The 12,500-nt window shown below is 44.8% G+C and overlaps 1 protein-coding gene across 1 annotated transcript in view; it reads left to right on the forward strand.

Moving 5' to 3' along the window:
• LOC127007938 (protein gooseberry-like) overlaps positions 1–12,500 on the forward strand; it is a 51,365-nt gene that overhangs the window by 20,354 nt on the left and 18,511 nt on the right. The window contains 1 exon segment of the mRNA XM_050879457.1: positions 6,184–6,293. Coding sequence (XP_050735414.1) covers positions 6,184–6,293 — 110 coding nt within the window.

The raw sequence follows: 12,500 nt of genomic DNA on the forward strand, positions 1-12,500 counted from the left end.
CCCCCATCCCCCTCCCCGTCAACCCCCCCAGCATCCTCCCATCACCCTTCCCCCTTCCCCTTTTATCTTATCCCCCCTCTCCTTCATCTTCCATCTCCCTTCTTCTTCGTCTTCTCCTTCATCTCCTCCTCCAAAGCTTTATCCTTCCTTACCTCCTCCTCCTTCATCCATCTACTTCACCTTCTATTCTCTCTCTTCTTCTTTCTATCTTCTTTCTATCTTCATTTATCTTCTTTCTTTCTATCCTCCTCCTTCTATTCATTCTTCTACTTCTTCTTCCCTGTACTACTCCTCCTGTTCCTTCTCCTCCTCCTCCTCCTCCTCCTCCTCCTCCTCCTCCTCCTCCTCCTCCTCCTCCTCAAACGAATCTCATCTCCCCACTTCCCTCCCCCTCTCCCTCATTTCCCTCATCTCCCCACTTCCTCCCCCCTCATCTCCCTCATTTCCCTCATCTCCCAAACAGACCACCCGGAACAAGGACAAAAATAAGAAAAATAACAAAAAGATAAAAAATAAAATGAAATACAAAAATCAGAGTGAACCATTTTTAATTGTCTGTAAATTCACCTTTTTTTCCTTTACATTGGGAGTTTATATTTTCAAGGTGAATGATGGGTTAATTTATGTATTAGAAGTAGTTAATGGAGGAGGAGGAGGAGGAGGAGGAGGAGGATAGAGAATGAAAGGAAAAGGATATCAAAATTGCAAAAAAAAAGGAAAGTAAAGGGAAGGAGGAGAGAAGGAAAGTGAGAGTGAAGAAGGAGGGCGAAAAAATGAAAGGAAAAGGGTGTTAAGGGCAAAGAGGAAGAGAAGCAAATGAAGGAGGAGAAGAGAAGGAAGAGGAGAGAAAAAGGTGAATAAACTTAGGAAGGAAAAGGATCGAGAAAAGGTGAAGAGGAAGAGAGGTAAAAGAAAGGAGGGAAGAGAAGGGGGTGCTGGGGATAGGGGTTAAGGACGGAGGAGGGAGGAAAGAAAGGGTTAAGGAGAGGGGAAAAGGGGAATAAGGAAAGAGAAAAGAGTAGAAAAGGAAAAGAGGGGAAAGGAAAAGGAAAAGGGAGGAAGAGCGGGAGTGTATTGAGAACATAGAATAGAAGGAGGAGGAGGAGGGGGAAGTGGAGGATCAAAGAAGAGGAATAGAGGGAGGAGGAGGGGAAGTGGAGGAATAAAGAGAAAGAAAAGGAGGAGGAGGAAGGAAGAGGAGGAAGAAGAGTATACAACAGGAGGGAGGGAGAGAAAGGAAAAAGGGAGGTAGGAGTAAGGAGAGAAAGAGGAAGAGGGGAGGAGGAGGAGGAGGAAGAGGAGAAAGAGGAAGAAGAGGAGAGAAAGGGTTTGTAACAGAGGGGAGCTGGGAGAAGAAGAGGAGGAGGAGGGGTGAGGGGGTAGAGGAAGAGGGGAGGAGGAAGAGGGAGGGGGGGAGTAAAGGAGGGGAGGTGGGTCACCTTCTCATAGCACCTGACAGTAATTGGAGTGTTAGATTTCCTGATTAATATTACCTCCGACAGGGTTAATTATTGGAGGAGGAGGAGGAGGAGGAGGAGGAGGAGGAGGAGGAAGGAAAGGGAAAGGGAGGGGAAAAAAGCATGAAAGGAATAAGAGGAAGGAAATTGAAAGTGAAAGGTGCAAGAGAGAGAGAGAGAGAGAGAGAGAGAGAGAGAGTAAATAAACACATATATTAAAAAAAATTCACTTTCATCTTCTTTCCATTCTCTCCTTCCTTCCTTCCTTCCTTCCTTCCCTCCCTCCTTCCTTCTTTCTTTCCTTCCTTACATCATACTTTCCTCCCTCCTTCCTTCCCTCCCTTCTTTCCTCCCTCGCGTGCTGTGTTGCCTAATCAATAAAGTGCTATGTTAGTGGGGCGATCAGTGTCTGCAGCACGCCAGCCTTCCTTCCTTCCTTCCTTCCTTCCTTCCTTCCTTCCTTCCCTCCTTCCTTACTTAATTACCTCATTCCTTCCTGATTCTTCGCCTTCCTTCCTTCCTTCCTTCCTTCCCTCCTTCCTTACTTAATTACCTCATTCCTTCCTGGTTCTTCGCCTTCATTGCTTCCTTCCTTCCTTCCTTTCTTCCCTCCTTTCTTACTCAATTCCCTCATTCCTTCCTGCCTTTTCTCCTTCATTACTTCCTTCCTTCCTTTCTTGTCTCCCCTCTTTCCTCTTTCATTCATTTCCTCTTCTTTCTTCCTGCTTTCTTTTCCTTATTCCTTACTTCTTTTCATCCATCACTTCCTTCCCCTTCAATCTATTTTTTCCTTTCTTTCCTACATTCAATAAACAAAAAATTCTTCATTGCTTCATTCATTTTTCAACTATATTTCTTCTTCCGTTCCCTTCCTCTTTCTCTCCAACCATTATTTCTTCCTTCTTTCCTTCCCTCAAACTCTTTCTTCCTTCTTTTCTTCCTGTTTTCTTTTAGACCATTCCTTCTTTCCTTCATTTCTTCTTTCTTTCCTTCCATCTCTCCTTCTCTCCATTAATTCCTCCTTCCTTCTATTCCTTATATCTCTGCCTTTCATCTTTTCTTTCCTCTATCTGTTTTCACATTTATCATTCTCTCTCTCTCTCTCTCTCTCTTTAATCGGCTCAGGGTAAGACGAGTCACTTCTGTTCACACTCGTTTTGTTGTCACACTTATTCTCGTATAGTTTATGTGGTCGTATTTCTGCAGTTTTATGGCCTGTCTGGGGTGGTGGTGGTGATGTTGGTGGTGTGGTGGTGGAGGTGGGTGGTGGTGGGTGTTGTTATTGCAAGCTTCCAAATAAATTGTTTTTCTTTCATATATTTTGTTTGTTAGTCTTGTTTGTTTTTTTGGCTAATCCTCCTCCACCTCTAACTCTCTCTTCCTACTCTTCTTTCTCCTCCTTTCCTTCTTCCTTATCTCCTCCTCCTAACAATTCTCCTCCTCCTCCTCCTCCTCCTCCTCCTCCTCCTCGTGGCCAGGGTGTGATTTAGGGCGCCGCGCTGAGCCGTGTAATCTGGACGAGTGCCACGTGGAATTAAGGAGCAGAGCCAAGGTGTGCCAGGACAGGTGAGGGGGGGGGAGGGAGAGGGGGGGAAGGAGGAGGAGGTGAGATGGTGGGTGGGGGGAGTTGGGGATGGAGGGGGTGAGAGGGGTGGAGGAGGTGAGAGGCTGGAAGGGGTGGTGGGGGTGTTAGAGGGTGGAGGAAGAGGAGTAATGTGAGAGGGGTTGAGGAGGTTTAGGAAGACAAGGAGGTGGAGGAAGATAGGTTAGGGGTGAGGAAGAAAATTGAGTGGAAGAGAGAAGAGGGAGATGGAAAGCGTGGGAGAGTGGAGGAGGAGGAGGAAGAAGAGGAGAATGTGGAGTTAGTGGGTGAGGAAAGATGTAGAAGAGGCAAGAGTAAGAGGAGGAGGAGGCAGGTAGATGATAAGTGAAAGAATGAGGAAGGAGGGGCGGTGGAGGTGGAGGAAGAGGAGGAGGAGGAAAATGAGAAGGTAGTGGAAGATGGTGGTGGAAGAGGACAACTGAGGAAAGAAGGAAGGAAAATAAAGAGGAAAAAATTAAGAAGAGGAAATGTCAGAGAGAGAGAGAGAGAGAGAGAGAGAGAGAGAGAGAGAGAGAGAGAGAGAGGAATATAAGAGAGAAATGCCAATGGTTGTTTCTGGGATAGAGCGAGAGAAAGAGAGAAGAGCAAAAAAAAAAAGAAAAATAGCTTTACGCCGTGTCACACACAGTCATGGGGAGGGAAAGAGGGTGTAGGTGCAATAAAGAGAGAGAGAGAGAGAGAGAGAGAGTTAGTTAAAAAGTGGAAATAGGAAAAAAATATTGCATGAAAATATAAAAAAATAAAAATAAATAAATAAAATAAAATATAATAAATAAATAAATATAAAAAATACGGAAGACAAGAATGAAAAGTTAGTTAGATAGTTAGTTAGTTAGTTAGTTAGTGTGTGTGTGTGTGTGTGTGTGTGTGTGTGTGTGTGTGTGTGTGTGTGTGTGTGGTCGATGGCAGCGGTGTCGTGGTGGTGGTGGTCTCGTCTACCTGGTGGCGGCCATTAATTACTTGCTTCTCTCACCTGGACGACACGCACGCCAGCTGAGGAGGAGGAGGAGGAGGAGGAGGAGGAAAGAAGGGGACAGGTGCAAGGGGGAATACTGTAAGGAAAGGGGGAAAAAAGAGGAAGGGGAAAAAGTATAAGAAAAAGGGAAGAGAAGGGAAGAATAAGAAAGAGACAGGAGGAGGAGGAGGAGGAGAAGGAGAAGGAGAAGGAGGGGGAGGAGGAGGAAAAAATAAAAGGAATTAGGAGATAGGCGAAAACGGAGTACTGTAGAGAGGGAAAAAGGGAGGAAGGGAAAAAACAGAAACACTGATAAAAGGAAAGGAGAGGAAGGAAGGAGATGGGAGAAGAGATAAACAGAGGAGGAAGGAAAAGGAGGAAGGAAGAGATGGAAAGGCGAAGAAGGGAAAAAGTGTGAGGAAAGAGAAAAAGAAAGGGAGGGAAGAAAGAAGAAAGGGAGAGGTGGAGAGAAAACTGCAGGTGGAGGAAAAGATGGAAGAGAGGGAGAGGAGGAGGTTATGGAGGGAAAAGAGGAAAGTATATAGAAAAAAAGAAAGTAAAGAAAAAGGAGAGCAAGAAAGGAAGGAACAAATAGAAAAAGATTTGGTTATGGTCTGAAAAGATAAGAAAAGGAGGAAGGGAAAGAAAAGAGGAAAGGAAGGAAAGTGAAAGGAAAGGAAAAGGGAAAATTGAAAGAGTAAGAGAAAGGAGAAAGGAAGAAAAAGGGAAGAAAAGAGATTATAGACTACAAAAGGGAGAGAGGGAGGGAGGGAAGGAAGGGAGGGTAAAATAGAGACATGGAGAGAAGGGAGGGAGAGAGAGAGGGAGAGAAGAGTAAGAGTAAGAGAAGGGAGAAAGGAAGAAAAAGGGAAGAAAAGAGATTATAGACTACAGAGGAAGGAGGAGGGGAAGGAGGAGGAAGGTAGAGGAAGGGGAGGTAAATAGAGAAAGGGAGGAGAAAGGGAGGGAGAGAGAGAGTGAGAGAGAAGGGAGAAAGGAAGAAAAGAGATTATAGACTACAGAAGGGAGGGAGGGAAGGTATAGAGGGAAGGAAGGGAGGGTAAAATAGAGACATGGAGAGAAGGCAGGGAGAGAAGGAGGGAGAAAAGGGAGGGAGGGAGAGAAGAGTAATGGTGAGGCGGATTGTCTTAAAGAAGCCATTTGGAGAGAGTGAATCCTAACAATTTATCTTTCTGTGTGTGTGTGTGTGTGTGTGTGTGTGTGTGTGTGTGTGTGTGTGTGTAACTGTCTGTTTATTTTTATTTTTCGTTCATATTTTTGTGTTTCTGATAATCTCTCTCTCTCTCTCTCTCTCTCTCTCTCTCTCTCTCTCTCCACCATTTAACTATTTTTCGATCTGTCTGTCTGTCTATCTGTGCCCTCTCTATCCACCTGTCTGTCTGTCTCTCTGTCTCTCTTTCTAATTTACCTGTCTAACTATCTATCTAACTATCTATTCACCTGTCTATATGTTTGTCTATCTATCTATCTGTCTGTCTGTCTGTCTGTCTCCTTTCTTACCTGTTCCCTCAAGACACCTTAATCACTAATGACTTTTGGCACGCAGGTGAGACAGGTAAGACAGTCACCTGGCCGCCCGTGTGTCACCCAGGCGGGGATTAGGACTGTCTGTCTGTCTGTTTGTATGTATGTATGTCTGTATGTATGTATGAATGAATCTATGTCTGTCTTTTACTCTATGTCTGATTTCCTTTATTACTCTTTTTTTTTTCCTTTCTTTCCCTCTCTCTTCCTCTCTTTCCTCTCTTTCTCTTCTTTCTATTCCTTTTTTCATCTTCTGCTCCCCTTCTTCTTCCTCTTCCTCACTCGCTCCGTCGGCCATTCCCTCACTCTCAACGGCCTCCATTTTCTTCCTTCCGTTCCCCTTCCTCGCCCCTCTTTTCTCCTGCACTTCCTCCTCCTCCTCCTCTTCTTCTTCCTCCTCGCCTTTCCATATATTTATTCTTTCACTCATTCTCTTTCCCCATCTCATTCTCATCCTTCCATACTCATCCCTCCTCTTTTTCCTCCTCCTCCTCACTTGTTCCATAAATTTATCCATACACTCCTCATCCTCCTCCTCATTAGAGCGGGCAACCTCGTATTGAGACAGTGGAGTTCCTGTGGCCCGCCTTTCTATGTTTCCGTGTTTCCCTCCCTCCCCCCAGACTGATCAAGGACGGGCTCTGCGACAGGAACACGGCGCCCTCCGTCTCCGCCATCTCCAGGCTGCTCAGAGGCAAAGAGGACGACGACGACCCCAAGAAGGCCAAGGAGGGTGAGTGTGATGACGTGAGATGACTTTGTGGGTGTTTGTACAGGGGGTCAAAAAAGTATGTTCATGGGGGTCGAAAAAGTATGTGTGGAGGGGGAGGGAGAGAATGAAGACAGGAGTACTAGGAGGTAGGGAAGAAAGGAGGGAAGGAGGGAGGAAGAGAAAAATGGTGGAAAGAGGAATGATGAAAACTATATAAGAAAGTGAAGAAAGGGAAGTGTGTGTGTGTGTGTGTGTGTGTGTGTGTGTGTGTGTGTGTGTGTGTGTGTGTGTGTGTGTGTGTGTCCAATGGGTATAAAAAGTATGTTAATGTGTTGGTGTGTACATAGGGTAAAATAAGTATGTTCATAGGTATAGGGAGACAATAAAAAAACAAAACAAACATTAAAATAAAAGAACAACGACAATAAAAAAATAACAAGAAATAAAAGCAAAACAAAAAAAAATCATGACAAAAGAACAAAAATGAAACAAACAATAAAAACAAGAATCACACAAGAAAACACCACCACCACCACCACCACCGCCAGGCCACAAAGATCAGCTGTGACTTGTAAACAGACATCAGCTGACTTAAGTAAACAAAGGGCGAGCCGCGGGCAGCCTCACAAAGGGCCTGAGCGGCGGGGGTGGCAACCTTTGGGAGGGAATACAAAGGGAGGAAGAAAGGCGGCGAGAATGGGAGAGAAAAGAGTGAGAGACGGAAAAAAATGGATGAAGAGGAGGAGGTTTAGGAGGAGGAGGAAAGAATGTGTAGAGAAACTGTCTTTTCATTTTGGGTTCTTTGTATAGTGATGGAGGAGGAGGAGGAGGAGGTGGAGGAGGAGGAGAAGGAGAAGGAGTAGGAGGAGAAGGAGGAGGAGGAGGAGGAGGAGGAGGAGGAGGAGGAGGAGGAGGAGGGCAGTGATGAGAACCAAAGAGTAAAAGAGAAGATGAAAGAGGATGATGAAGAAGAACAAGAAAAAAGAACAAGAAAGCCAAGAACAAGAAAAATAAAAGAAAATATATCAAGAACAAGAACAAGGACAAGAAGAACAAAAGAGTAATAAAAAGAACGAAGAAGAAAAATGAATGAGATGAAAACAAGAACAAGAACAAGAAAAAGAAATAGAGCAAGAAAAAAACAAGATATCAGACTAAACCAAATGAGACTAAACAAAAGAAGAAAAAAAAGCAGATAAGAAAAAGGATCACCATCATCACCATTACCATCACCACCATCATCAACATCAGGAGGAAGAAGAGAAGGTGGGGGTTAAGGGAAGGGAGGGTGGGGGCGGCGGTGCTGGCTGACTGGCTGGCGGCTTTGTGTGTGTAATGAGGCTTTAGAGGCAGCAGCCACCTGAAGAAGCCGAGGAGGTGTGGGGAGGTGGGCAGGCGATCAGGTGTGTGTGTGTGTGTGTGTGTGTGTGTGTGTGTGTGTGTGTGTGTGTGTGTGTGTGTGTTTGTTTTAATGTCTAGGAAAGGAGGAAGACAAGGAGACGAACGAGGCTTAGATGGAAGAGGAGGAGGTTGTGATTATGGAAGAAAATGGGAGGAAAAGAAGAGGAAGAAGAGTAGGAAATATGGAAGTAGAGGAGGAGGCGGAGGAGGAGGAAGAGTAGAAAAGAGAAAAATAAAACAACACAACGATGAAGAGGAGGAGAAGGAAAAGGAAGAAGAGGAAGAAGGAAACAAGGAAAACAAGAAATAAGAGAATTTGATAAAGGTGGAAAGGATCGAAAAGGGAACAAACGCAAAAAGGAAAAAACGAAAATGAAAACGATAAGAAAATAAGAGAAAAATGTAAGAAAGATTGAAAAAAATAACTCTCTCTCTCTCTCTCTCTCTCTCTCTCTCTCTCCACACCCTTATGAATTCTCAAAAGGGTTCACGTCGCGCCGCATTCAAAGCCTCGACACGCCTGATATGAAGCTTCGAACACGCCACGCGAGGCTGTGTGTGTGTGTGTGTGTGTGTGTGTGTGTGTGTGTGTGTGTGTGTGTGTGTGTGTTACAGAAAGAAACCAATAATCAAACAAGAAAGATATGGAATAAAATACACAAGAAAACGATGATTATGAGTATTAATGAAACCAAACAAAAGAAAGAAAGTAAATAAATATATGTAAATGTGCGAAAAAAATACAGGAAAGATAAAAACAGACGTAAATAAATAGAAAAAAATACAAAAAAAACGAAGAATTGTATGACGTGAGAAAACAGTGAATTACATGAATGGAAATAGAAAAATGAACACAAAAATAGACAAATACAAAAATAAATAGACATAAAAGAAGACAAACAGACATAAAAACAAACAAAAACAGAAAGACAGAAATAGGAAAACAATACGAAAAATAATGACAAAAAAGAAAAATAGACGAATAAAAAGAAATAATAAATGCAAAAAAAAAAAAAAAAGGAATAAGTAAACACAGAATAATCGTCACGCCGAGAGGAGTGAAATTAACGATTATTAGAGACGCCAATGAATGATAAATGAAGGAAGGATCGAAATGAAGGAAGGGAAGGAAAAGGAAGGAAAGAAAACATAACATTATATTGCTGTCCTAAATTATGAATCAATCCTTCTCTCTCTCTCTCTCTCTCTCTCTCTCTCTCTCTCTCTCTCTCTCTCTCTCTCTCTCTCTCTCTCTCTCTCTCTCTCTCTCTCTCTCTCGCGTGCGCCAACACCGACCTTCGTGTTATCACTAAAAACGATTCGAGTTTCCAATTGAATATCAAAAAACTTTCCCTCCCTCCCTCTCTTCTTCCTCCTCCTCCTCCTCCTCCTAATCCTCCTCCTCTCCTTCTTCCCTTTCTTCCTCCTCCTCCCCCTTTCCTTCTCCTCCCCTCGTTCTCGTTACCCATCCCTCTTCTCTGTCTCTTTTCCTCACCTCGCATTTTTTTTCTTCCTTCCTCTCCTCTTTCCATCTTTCTCTCCTTTCCTCCTTCTTTCTCTCCTTTATCTCTCCATCCTTCCCTTTTCATTTTCTCTCCTTCCTTTTCTCTTCCCTTCTGTCACCTTTCCGCCATCCAATCGTCCATTTTTCTCTCCCTCCCTCTATCCTTTCCTTCCTTTCCCTCCATCCTTCCTTCCTTTTCTCACCCTTCTTCTCCCTTCCCTGTCCCTTCCCCCTCTCCCTCTCCCTCCATTTCCCCTCCCCCCCTCCCCTCCTTTCCGGTGTAATCATAAATTTCACGTCGGCGTCGGCGTGTAGCAACCTTGACGGTGCTGCGTGGAGGCGTGACAGAAGGTGCCGACACGAAGGGGGGCGTGTAGGTACGGTGACGCTACTGTGAAGGGTTGATGATGGTGGTCAAGAGGATGATGGGACGGTGATGGGGGTGATGGGACGGTGATGGGGATGATGGGACAGTGATGGGGATGATGGGACGGTGATGGGGGTGATGGGACGGTGATGGGGATGATGGGACAGTGATGGGGATGATGGGACGGTGATGGGGATGATGGGACAGTGATGGGGATGATGGGACAGTGATGGGGATGATGGGACAGTGATGGGGATATGATATGATGGGACGGTGATGGGGATGATGGGGCGGTGATGGGGATGATGGGACAGTGATGGCGCGATGTGATGGGATACTGGGTTTATGAGGGGTGATGGGGGATGTGGAGGGGTGATGGGCGTGAGGTTACAGCGACGGGGGTGAGTCAGCGTTCCCAGATTATCGTATTCACCTCGTTGTATTTATCATTTTTAAGCCTCAAACTCTCGTACCTACACAAATAACGAAAGAATATTAAAGTTAGCGTTAAAACTGTTACTTATTGATGTTTGTTAGTTTGTTTTTGCTATAGATATCAAGTCAGAAACTACGAAAATCCATTACGGTGTGTACGATAATTTGGCGACGCTGGGGTAAGTCATATTCTGGGGAGGCGGTGGCGGAGTGGTCAGCGTACGGCCGCGGCGACCAGAAGGATGCAGGTTAGCGTCCCGCCCGCCGCAATAAACTGACAATTTTCAGTCCCCGCCGAGTGGCCCAAGACTACCCACACGCTGTCCTTAAGACCTTCTATCAACCCGGACTTTAAATTATCTCAAAAGAAGATCAAAGAAGAGCTCCAGGGGACAGTATGAGCCAAACAAGATGGCGCCACTATAAACACTAAGAAGAAAGCCTATACAGACGCCATACGCCAAAACGCAAAAATAAATAAATAAATAAATAAAAATAAACAAGTTAACAAATACACAACCAAATTAACTCACTCAAACACACCCACGCACCAAACACAATAGACAGCCTTTTCTCAGCCCCTCAACCACACAATCAGTCAGTCAGTCAGTCAGTCAGTCATGCGGGTGGGCTGTGAATGTGTGTGCGTGTGTGTGTGTGTGTGCATGACTGAATGAGTCGCTAATTAGCAAACTCGGCGCCGGAGAGACAAAGCAGCTTTTAAAAGACCCAAATAATACATAACACATACAGCAAGCACGAGCCTTTGTGTTGGAGGAGGAGGAGGGAGGAGATGTGGGAAGGAGTGAGAGAAAGAATAAAGAATGGAGGTGTAAGGATGAGAGAGAGAGAGAGAGAGAGAGAAAGTAAAAAAGGAAAATAACAAGGTAAAGGAAAACTAAAATTGGTGCGAAAGTGGAAAGAAAAAAAGGGGGAAAAAGAGGGAGATAAAGATTATGGAAAAATGGCAGAGAGGGTGTGAGAAAAGCAGGGAGATGGGGAGAGAGAAAGAGGGAGAAGGGAGAGATGCATGGTAAGGGAGGGACTGGGAGGGAGGGAGAGAGGAAGGGGAGGTGGGAAGAGAGGGAGAGAGGAAGGGGAGAAGGGAAGGGAGGGAGAGATGGGTGTGGGAAAAAGGAAAAAAACAGTAAGTGGTGTGAAGGGAGAAAAAGAGAGAGAGAAATAGAGGAAGAAAAAGAAAACAGGAAAGGAAAGGAAAAAGAATTGAATAAAAAGAAAAGTGTACAAATGAAAAAATCGAAAAAGATAACAAGATAAAACTAAAAAAAAAAAAAACATAGGCAGGAAAGGAAAACAAATGTGTGTGTGTGTGTGTGTGTGTGTGTGTGTGTGTGTGTGTGTGTGTGTGTGTGTGTGTGTGTGTGTGTGTGTGTGTGTGTGTGTGTGTGTGTCTGTGTGTGTGTGTGTGTGTGTGTGTGTGTGTGTGTAAGGGGAAAAAATTAATTGATAACCCACACCGGAAGTTGATCATCAGCTGGGGAGCCATTTTTTAAGTCCTCAATGGGGAGACGAGGGGAGGAGGAGGAGGAGGAGGAGGAGGAGGAAAATGGAAGAGGGAAACAGGGGATGGAAAAGGGGAGGGGAAGAAAAAATACAGGAAAAGGCAGGAGGAGGAGGAGGAGGAGGAGGAAAATGGAAGAGGGAAACAGGGGATGGAAAAGAGGAGGGGAGGAAAAGATACAGGAGAGGGTAGGAAAAGGACGGGAGGAGGAGGAGAAGGAGGAGGAAAATGGGAGAGGGAAACAGGGAATGGAAAAAGGGAAGGAAGGAAAAGATACATGAAAGGGCAGGAAAAAGACAAGAGGAGGAAGAGGAGGGAGAGAAGGAGGAGGAGGAAAATAGAATGTAAAAGGGAATGCAAAAGGGGAAAGCTGGAAAAAAAGGGGAGAAAGGGAAGAAGGGGAGAAAGACAGATGATACGAGAAAGGTACAATATAGTTCGGGGCATACGCTATAGAAGTGCGTTGCCTCGGTGTTCATCTCCGCTACATTGACCCTTGAGCCTGTAGTGTGACATCCGGATTACCACAGTGTACCTTCCCCATGTTTCTCCAGGTACACATTTACCGACCAGCCCGAAAGGGAGGATGAACAGCTCGGAGGGTTGCACGCCGACTGTCTGGGACGGGATTTGAACCAAGGCCCGCGGATTCGTAGCTAGGCACGTTAACCACTAGCACACGAAGTGAAAGTGGAGAATAAATTCGTGAAATCTGGTGGAAGCGGGGAATTTGAGGGCGCGGGGAGAGGAAAAGAATGGAGGGAATGTTATATTAGTACAAGTTCTATTATAAATTCTTCCATGTTATATTTATTGTTTTCGATTTTTTCCCTGTATGTCTGTTCCAACGATATTAGTATCCTCCTCCTCCTCCTCCTCCTCCTCCTCCTATTCCTTCTTTTCTTATTCTTTTTTTTCTTTCCTCCTCCTCATCTTCCTCATTTTAATCCAGTAATATCAGTATACTCCTCCTCCTCCTCCTCCTCCTCCTCCTCCTTC

This window comes from Eriocheir sinensis, chromosome 36 (assembly GCF_024679095.1).
Source record: "Eriocheir sinensis breed Jianghai 21 chromosome 36, ASM2467909v1, whole genome shotgun sequence".
In the NCBI taxonomy this organism is placed as follows: Eukaryota; Metazoa; Arthropoda; class Malacostraca; order Decapoda; family Varunidae; genus Eriocheir; species Eriocheir sinensis.